We start from the raw sequence: 10,035 nt of genomic DNA on the forward strand, positions 1-10,035 counted from the left end.
ATTTCGCCCCTCTCCTCTCTCCCACTCTCTCCAATTTTTCTTCCATTCTCCAATATTTTTGTCATCTTTTGAAGAAGAATTGAAGTTCAATCCAAGAATCTTGAAGAACCAAGGCTAATACTTAATTCCTACCGATCGTTTTTCTCATAAGGTATTTTATATTCATCTTCTTCGTTTCTACTCGACTCCTCTTCTTTCTAACCGATTAATCGGTCTTCTTGAACCCTCATGCATCTTGGTTGAGTGAAAGCGGGATAAAAGGGACGTGGGAATATGTTACATGTGTGTGGCGTGTGTGTGTATGCGTGGCGTGTGTGTGTATGCGTGTCGTGTGTGTGTGTGTTGTGTTTGTGTAGTGTGTGTTTGATGGATAAATATTCTTGTGTGATAAACATGATTTTTATTGATTAGTAATGATAAGATAAATCGTTGGGAAAAGGGAAAAGTATTGAGACATGCATGAGTAAGAGTAGTGTTGAACCTAATTTGTGATATGTGCCTATGTGATTAAAAGGTGAAACTTTGGTTGCGAAGCCGGATAACGGAAAAGCAAAACTACTTGAAATCTAAGCAGTCGAGGTGGGCTTTATTCTTAAACTCTTTTACTTCTTGCAAAAATATTGATTGGTGTTATAAGGGTGGTTTAACTGTTATGCCATGCCTATGTTTGTTTTGTTGTGATATTGTGCGCCTGATGCCTAGTTTGTGTGTTCGCTCCATTGGGCTAGGGCTGTGGATATGTTATACGAATTCGGGTCTGAGCACGGGCCGCAAACCCTACCAGGCTGTGTACACGTGGGGATCGGGAGCCGTCCTTGCTAGTCGGCCGGTCTCGTGGGCGAAAAGTGTGGCCACACTTTCGTCGCACCATGGATATGATTGTGATTGTGGAATTTGATGAGAAAATGGGGGATTGTTTGATTGGCCAATTTATGGAAATATTTTTGTGATACTCGTTGAATATTTATTTTGAAAAGTGTAAAACCTCGAGTTCACTATGGTAAGGGTGACATAACTTGTAAAATGTTTTGGCAACGAGCTCACTGAGTATTTCAAAATACTCAGCCCTGCATGTGTTTCCTTTATGTGCAGGTTGAATGGCGACGAGCGGTGGCGGGTGTTGAGCACATTAATTAATTAAGATGGTTATTTTGAACAATCGAGTGTAGTTATGTCTTCATACATGGCTCCACTTTCTCTTGGCCTTTTTCCGCTGAATCTTTGAACACTTTAGCATCACTTGGTTACTTTGAGCTTATTCCTTTTGAATTCGGAGTTTGAGACTTGTTGTGGTTTTTCGTTGGAATTATGTTGAACCCTTGTTTTTTTTTTATCTCAGTTAAAATATTTATCCTTCATTTATTTCTCTCGATTTAATCGTTGACTAAATTCCTAGTAGTTCGTTCAATACCTTGGTCAAACCTCTTTAATTGAAACCCTAGGTTTTATTCTTGGTGCTTTTAAGTCCGCTTTGGTAGCAGCCCCCATAGTTACTGTACCCTAGAAATCCGGGCTGTTACATAATTAGCGGCCCAAACACGGTGGCGCAGCTTCCTCCACGACCGCACCGGCGGCCAACCAACCACATATCCGTCCTTAGTACTAGTATTATTCACATTATCACCCCAAACATCAAACATCAATATAAATAAAAAGAAAGGAGAGATCATTATCAATGAAAGTCTCACCACTTTGGGCTCTTGCAATTGCAGTGACAAAGAAGTCTCACCACTTTGGTTTGAAAGTGAGAGTTCCATTGTAAATTCAAATCAAGTGCATGTGTGTATATATAGGCTAGGGGTTGGCGAAACGGGTTACCCGTGGGTATTCGCACCCGACAAGTCGGGTACCCGTACCCGATTTTAGCCAAATTTGTTGTCCCAATACCCGCCCCGCGACATACCGGGATTACCCGATACCCATGTCGGGTATCTCGTACCCTACATTGCGGGTATCCATACCCGACCCAAAATCCTAATAAAAAAATTGAAAACCATAATAAGCGTTAATGTTCCCTAATTTACATTATTAATATTGATGGTAAAACGTTGAATAGATTGAGAATAAAAGTGAGAGGACACTCTATAGCTAGTTCCAATGAGTTTTCAATCGTATGTTCGTTGGAATATAAAAATATTTTAAAAGAACTCTTAGATTATATAAAGTACTCCCACTATTACACCTTAATAGAGACATGCATTTTATTTTCTTCACTCATTTTGAAAAAATAATAATATAAATACTATTCTCTACATTATTATCTCTCTTGCTTTATTTTTTTCTCATGTTCTAACTATTTAGTTTTAATTTTTCAAAATGAGTGCATATATGGCTATTATTATTTAACTATTTACTTTTTTTTTCTCCACTTTAACTATTCGAAACATCACTATTAATATGAAACGGAGGAAGTATTAAAATATGAAATATGACTAATACTAATACTAACGGGTATTATCGGGACTAATGAGTATACCCGCGCGGGTAGTGGGTATACCCACTACCCGCAAAACTCTAAAACGCACTACCCGATCCCGCCCCGTTTCCCGTTATCGTTGTACGCAGTACTATACTACTGTGCATACAGAAGCAGTACACAAATGTACATAAACAAACATGGTACGTACGTAAATTCCACTGGAATCATTTTTATAGCAAGGATCCACGAAAGATAATGAATAAATTACATATAGAGTATTGTAACTTTAGACTTGACTGAAACAAATTTTTTTAATATTGGTCTTGTAGACATATTTGTCTATTTAAACTAAAAGTCTATATAAAAAAAATTGAGAAACAGACTGGAGGGAACCCTAAACCTTAAACAATAATCACTGAGAAAGGTAAAACTAAATTCCCACCGCATTTTTCATATAATTTTTTCATTCTGTTCGGAAGAAGTTAATTTCTCTAAATTATGAGTACTAATATTAATTCGTAAGTTATAATTCAGGTCATCTAATATTGTTATTGGGTTTGATATGTACTTCAACAGAAGGGGATGTGGATCCCCTGCTGTGGTGGAAACACAGCAGGGGGTGCTGTGCTGTTAAACGGCACCGTATTGATACAAGGGTTTTTGGCTTTTTAAACTAAAACCTTTCTCCGAATTCCGGTTTTTCCCATGAACTATGAGATTTGTTTTTAAAACCACGAACTTTCATTTCGTTAGGATTTTCCCCCGGCGGGTCAACGACGAAACCCGGATTGTCTACATGTCAATTTTAATCCTATTTGTCACTAAATTGATTACTTAGATCCTATTTGGCACAATAATACATATAGTCACAATTATTACACAACAAATGACAACTTTTGAATAAACAAAACACAACTTTAACATTTTGAATTATGCTATTCGGGTCGGGCTGGGAAAATCCTAATGAAATGAAAGTTCGTGGTTTTAAAAATAAATCTCATAGTTCATGGGAAAAACCGGAATTCGGGAAAAGGTTTTGGTTTAAAAAGCCAAAAACCCTTGATACAATTGCTGCTTCCCCTTATTTTATTATTTAAGCCAGCGTTTGTTTTAATTGATCCACTCACTTATTCGTTTTGCTTCAATTGCTATATACTCCCTTATTTTATTATTTAATGATATATTGATACAATGATTTTGGTTAATACGGACTACAGAATTATGAAATCGGAATTATTTATTACTACTTTGTTGAATAGGGGAATTTACTTATATAAGTAATACTGTTTGTTGAATATTAACTTTGGTAACTAAAATTTATTATATAAAATTATTTAAAATGATACTCCACAGTTGGAGCTCGTTTATAATACTTCATTTGTTCTATTCATGATGTTCACATTCTTGAATGATACATAATTTTAGATGGAATAGTTTAATAAAGTAAAGTAAAAAAGATGATTGAATATTTTAATGAGAGAGAAAAGGGGAATTTATTTCTAAAATAGAAAGTGAATATCTTGAGTATGACAAACTAAAATGGAAAGGTAGACATCTTGAGTTGGACGAGGGTATGATTAAAAACTTATCACGATTTAAATCAAAATAATAAAATTAAAGTATACTCCCTCCAACCAAGAAATTTTGTCACATTTTCTCATTTTCGTCCATCCCATAAAATTTGTCACATTTCACTTTTTGACACTAACTCATTTCCACTTACATTTTATTATGAACTAGTAATAAATAAAAACTCATATTCCACTAAGTTTTTTAATTCACTTTCCATTACATTTATTATAACCCGTAACCGGTCAAAGTGTGACAAAAGTTATGGGACGGATGTAGTAATATTTTTAATTAATAAAAATAATTAAAGTAGTAATTTTGTTTCTTATAGGATAACCTGAACTTAATCTGATAATAATTTCATATGAATTTATGTCGGATTATCGTGCCAAGAATTGTCAGACCTAATATTAATAGTTAAATAAGTAAAATCGAAATAAGCATGCAAGTGAATATAAAAGTATGAAATGATAATTACTAAAATAAATAAGCCATAAATTTAATGAATACTTAAATGGTAATGAATCGTTAATTAAATAAAAAATTGGTTCTAACATAAATCACTTAAAATATGGATTAGTTTGCTGCATGACGCAGCTTGTACTAACCTATTATACAAAAGATTAAGTTTTAAAATGTTGAGAGTTGAGTCGGTGCTGTGCTGTTTACCAAAATCATTGTACAAATATATCATTAAATAATAAAATAAGGGAGTAAAGCAATTGAAGCAAAATGAATAAAGGAGTGCAGCAATTAAAACAAAACGCTGGCTTAAATGATAAAATAAGGGGAGGTAGCAATTGTATCAATACGGGTCGTTTAACAGTACAGCACCCAATGCTGTGTTTCCACCACAGCAGGGGTCCACTCCCCAACAGAAGAAGATGATTTATTTAATTCATCTACTAATATAATTTTAACAATAATGGGAATAAGATAATACACATATGTAAAAATAAACTTTAAAAAATAAAGTAACTTTAGTTTAAATTCGAAAATTCGACCGTGGTGACTGACAGACTAAGGCTATAAATGACGGATTTATTAGTTTGGAAGCTAGAAATGATATAGTATAATTAGTTAGCATTTTGGTATTAGGAGTTAAAAAAACTACGTATATTGTCAATCTTCAATTAGGAATTTTTAAATTCAGAATTAAAATGTATTAAGCAATATATCTTATCAATATAGTTATGATTTAATTAAGACAGATGCACCATATATCCAAATATACTGGAGTTCGCCTCTTGTGTGAATGTGACATAAGAGTAGATTTATTTTCTCACATCAGCCAAATAACTAAGCAAGTCTTCTCATGAATTATGATTTAGGACAAACATATATATTCATTTTTATTAAAATCCAATGGAATAAAAGAATTTAAAATTTAAAAATAAGATCATTTTTCCTACGACGGAATCCTTGCAAACGAGTCGTTTATGTATGCGATAAGGCATCTTAATTTTCAACACAACGTATGCTATATATTACAAGAACGTTTGCATATGATAATATAGGAGTACTTATTTTTTTTAGAATGATAAAAATGCCTTCATCAACGATAAATATTAGAATGATAAATGGCCCAATAGCATTTTCTAATTACTAAATTCAGAAAACTTGTTCTTTCCTTTGGGCCTACTATATAACACAGGCTTTGATGATTTCATGCTACAGAGAACATAGAAAGGCTGGGGAAGCCCAACATTGTTTCAGATAAAAATGCGAATTATATTTATCAATTTCAAGGAAAGATACCCTAATTGTATCGAGTGAGAATGACAATAGAATAGAAATGCGAATTATTTTTAACTCTTTGATTGCAAAGATTTGTGGTGGATGCATCCTTTTAATCCCATTAGAAGCGAAAATTTGTTTTTTATTTAATTTGTTCATTCTTACTCATTAATTTATATGTTTGTTCGTTGATTTTGAATGGTTATTCATCATTTTCATTTATCACAAAAGTTTTACTAATAATTTTTTTTAAGTTAGGTGATTCTTTACTGTTTTAAGCCCACTCTAGGGGTCGTTTTTCTTCGTTCCACACTGAACGAAAAAAAACAAAGAAGAATGAAACGTCTCTATTAACATGAAACACAAACTTCAAAATTCCATATCAGTTTATAAAAGATATTGATCACTTAATTCTATTATTTTATTTTTCTAATATTATTACTGTTACAATTATTGCACTTAGGCATTCGCTAGAAAATGAGCATCAAGTAAATGAATGTGTAGTTTGCCATCCAACTTGATATCAATAAACATTTCATAAAATAAAATAACTTGATTTCCATACACACTGGCAATAATTCCGAGCCCTACAAATCGTAAATATTGTACCAAACACACATTATAGGTAAGTAGAGTACAACATAGATTTGCATGTAGCACAAGCATACTACTAATACTACCTCATTGGAAAAATTGGAAAATTTTCCCATAACCCTAATTAAGCAAGCTATAGAAATTAAATAATGTTTCATCAAACGAACCGGAATAAACCAAATCGTCCAAAATGGGCATGTAATTGTAGGCCTCGAAATCCAGATGCCCATTTCTCAACTTGTCTATCCAACAATCTGTTGCACTACCACTCTCATCGAAACTCCCCCCTTCAATTTTCGGAATCGGGGCCGCAGATTCTGTCGTGGCCGCCCTCCCAGTGGCCTCGTGGGGCGGCGGTTCAGGAATTTGAGCCCGGGAGGGCCTCTTGTTCAAATGGGTATTCCAGTAGTTCTTGACTTCGTTATCGGTCCGACCGGGAAGCCTTCCGGCAATCAACGACCACCTATAGGGGAAAAAAAATAAAAGTGGTTTGACCGGTCAAACCGAAAACTACATATAGTCATAATGTATTTTTTAGACTCACACCAGGTAACTCAAATCTCCGAACTATTATTAACTGAATTGTGCATTTTTTTTTATAAATGTGTGCAATTGAGTATAAGATAGTAAAAGGGCTTAAGCCCCTATCAATTTTTTTTTACTTTTAGTTATATAATCTCATCGAACTTTGGGTATTTTCTATAGATTATTGTACAAAAAAAAGTCTATCAACTTAAAAAAACCTTAGTATACTACAAATATTCTGTCAAAAATTTCAAACCCAAATTTAGAATATATTGCCCATACTAAAATAAATTTATGCGTTCTATCCTGATTGAATGAATAGAAAGTGGGAATAATGATCCATAAAGCAATGTACATGAGTTTGTATCCAAGAGATCTTGAAATGATAGATTTTGCCTTTTCTTCTATCTAGTTTATTTCCCTAAAAAGTATATTCAATTTGGTTTAATAATAAATATAGAATTAAAACAAATGTCCAACATAAACAAAGATCCATTAAGTAAAATAGTGAATTATTACCGGTTGCCTAGAAGCTTATGCAGCCTAATAATAAGATCCTTCTCATCTTCAGACATGATGCCTCTTTTGATGTTAGGTCTTAGGTAGTTCTTCCATCTCAGCCTGCAGCTCTTGGCTCCTCTCGTCAATCCTGAACCATAGTTGTAAACATTGTCAACAAATACAGTCAGGGGCGCGCGGATGCAGAAAAATAGATTTGGAAAAAATTAAATTGAATTTTTTTCCGAAGATAAAAGAACTCGAATTTTGCCTGAGTTCTTGGATACAGCGGTCCAGTTGCCTTCGCCGTGGCTCTCCACATATTTCTTCAGTATCAAATCCTCTTCTGGTTTCCAAAAACCCTTCCTCAAACTTGCCTTCTTCACTTCCTCTTTGCCCTCCATTTCTCTCTCTAGATTGAGCTTTTGTTTCTCTTTTTAGACTTTGTGTGTGGATGTAGTATATATGTAGGTGGCTTTATTATTTATACTAGAGTTGGGGGGTTTGAGATTGTGTTCCCTATTCATGCATGGATCTTGTGATAACTAAGAGTGTCCCCTTAAAAAAGGGAAAGGAAAATAAAATAAAATAAAATTCAGGTGCCTAAATTTTGACTGGAATGATTATGGAAGTGGACCCTTTTCTTATTGGTTTATTAATCTTAATAAATTGTGAAAGGAAATGCATGTTGTTTAACTTTAGAAAATTTGAAATGGAAAGGCATGATTTGCCAATTATTGGATGACAATGAGACAATGAACTTGACGTGCATGCATTTATATCCTTCCTTTTTGGGGGTTCATATACATGATTACGTAGAAAGCCTTTATAAGTACTTGATACATCCTCCATTTGTAAAATAACTTTAGCCTAACTCGAATTTTAAGAAATATTTCATATATCTTATTTAAAGTGCATTACTCTATTTTATTTTCTCTTTACTTATCTTACAAAATAACACTATATAAAATTCCATATCAAAAAATAAATATTGCGGTGAGACGAAGGGAGTATGGAGGAACGTGAGTAGAAAAATTAATGAGCATATGTCTCACTTTTAGATATTACTAGTTTCATTATAGAATGTGAGTATAATGATTTAGTTTAGTGTGGGCCCACTACCGAAAAAAAAAAATGAGACTTTAACTTAATGGATATTCTAAAATAACAAATTGGGACATTAATTTATGGAAGGAGAAAGTATTATTTTTTGGAGTACGAATTGATTTTTCTAACTTGAACCCGTTTAGATTTAAGATTCAAACATTAATCTCATTTTATAAAAGAAATTTTATGTTGTGAGAAAATTTAGTATAAAGTCTCAAAGTAATATTGATTTTGTATTACTGCAATTTAACTAGGACCTTGTGATTTGTGAAGGATGTGGTATATGCTGGTTTTGTGCTGAGACTGAAGCACCGATTTAACACACAAGTCTTGAATTATTTATAGTGAAATTTATTTGAAGAAAAACTTAAAATTACATAAAAGAATTTATATAGTCTTGTAAAGGAAATTGTAGAAGTCATTATAAGTAACTTGATAATAATAGTAATAATAATATATACGAATAAGTTACAAATAATATATGGAGAATGAAATTTAGCATCAAGCTCCTCTAACCAATTAATAGTAGTAGTGGAGTACTATTTTTCGTTTAAATTGAATAAAACATGCAAAACTTATAGACTGAGTATTGCAACCAATTTGGGTATTAATTAGATGTTGTTAGGGTTGGAAAGATTTCTTTATTAGTTATTCATGGTATGTGGTGTTAAATTTGTTTGATCAACTATCCTTGTCTGTGCAATTTAGGCTATTTAGCTTATAAAATTCAAAGAAATGATAATCAATCTGTCATCAATATATGCTTCTTATTTTATAATGATTGAAAAGAGAATAAAATTGGTCATAGCTGAATAGTTTCACTGGGAAAGTTAGTTCGTTTCCAATTATGATGTTGATGAATATAACTGCTGACATTTGCAGCTTTTTTTTAGTAGCCACTCACGCACATCTGAAAAGTAAAATGAAAATTGGGATCATCAGGTGATTCCATTTTGGTCATAGCAGTATTATATTGGAGTAGAACTTATAATCATATATATCTCCAAAAATTTTAAAAATTAAAATCTTTGCATCATTAATATTAATTGATTGCAGCCGTCGAGGTGTAAACTAGTTTAATTTATCTTTAAACTTTAGAATTGTAAGCATTATACACATATCATCCCTATAATGCATTATCGAAGATTAAATGATTCTTACAAAGATGAATGACACGAGTGATCATTTACATCCAGCACTACTCTACATTTGTTTTTTGTTTTGTTTTTTTTTTTTGACATATTATGAACTCAATTTCACTTCCAAGCTGTTGAATTTGATTCGATTAGAAAAACAATATCAAAATTAATACACCTAATCCTATTTTCTTGCAAAAAAAACACCCTTGATGCAATGCAAACAGTAAGAACTAATTATTGCACTATGGAATATACACACATCATAATTTTAGTGATCTTTTAGGCTGTCCTCTCTGTCTCTCCCTAAAAAAAAACTCAAAAAAAAAACAGCTTTGGTTAGGAGCATGTGTAATTCTTACAACTGGTGATATATATCACAAAATATAGGGGGTTGGGGTGGGGTTGCAATGTATGAATTGCTCAATGATATGATTCCACTAATAAAAC

The 10,035-nt window shown here is 32.8% G+C and overlaps 1 protein-coding gene across 1 annotated transcript; it reads right to left on the bottom strand.

Annotated features, from left to right (window-relative positions):
* Positions 1–6,268: 6,268 nt before the first annotated feature.
* Positions 6,269–7,746, bottom strand: LOC125191294 (transcription factor MYB82-like). Its single transcript, XM_048088807.1, has 3 exons — positions 7,614–7,746; positions 7,364–7,493; positions 6,269–6,782 (listed from the first exon to the last, which is right to left on the bottom strand). The coding sequence occupies exons 1-3, from the start codon at positions 7,744–7,746 to the stop codon at positions 6,440–6,442; spliced, it is 606 nt and encodes a 201-aa protein (XP_047944764.1). The 3' UTR covers positions 6,269–6,439.
* Positions 7,747–10,035: the final 2,289 nt, after the last annotated feature.

Source organism: Salvia hispanica, chromosome 5 (assembly GCF_023119035.1).
Source record: "Salvia hispanica cultivar TCC Black 2014 chromosome 5, UniMelb_Shisp_WGS_1.0, whole genome shotgun sequence".
In the NCBI taxonomy this organism is placed as follows: domain Eukaryota; kingdom Viridiplantae; phylum Streptophyta; class Magnoliopsida; order Lamiales; family Lamiaceae; genus Salvia; species Salvia hispanica.

Bases quoted from the DNA above. Each gene is read 5' to 3' on its own strand.
- LOC125191294 (XM_048088807.1), bottom strand. From the start codon at position 7,746: ATGGAGGGCAAAGAGGAAGTGAAGAAGGCAAGTTTGAGGAAGGGTTTT. The intron at 7,494-7,613 runs GCAAAATTCGAG...ACTATGGTTCAG, and splicing joins CGCTGTATCCAAGAACTCAG to GATTGACGAGAGGAGCCAAG. The intron at 6,783-7,363 runs GTAATAATTCAC...TTTCCCCTATAG, and splicing joins CATAAGCTTCTAGGCAACCG to GTGGTCGTTGATTGCCGGAA.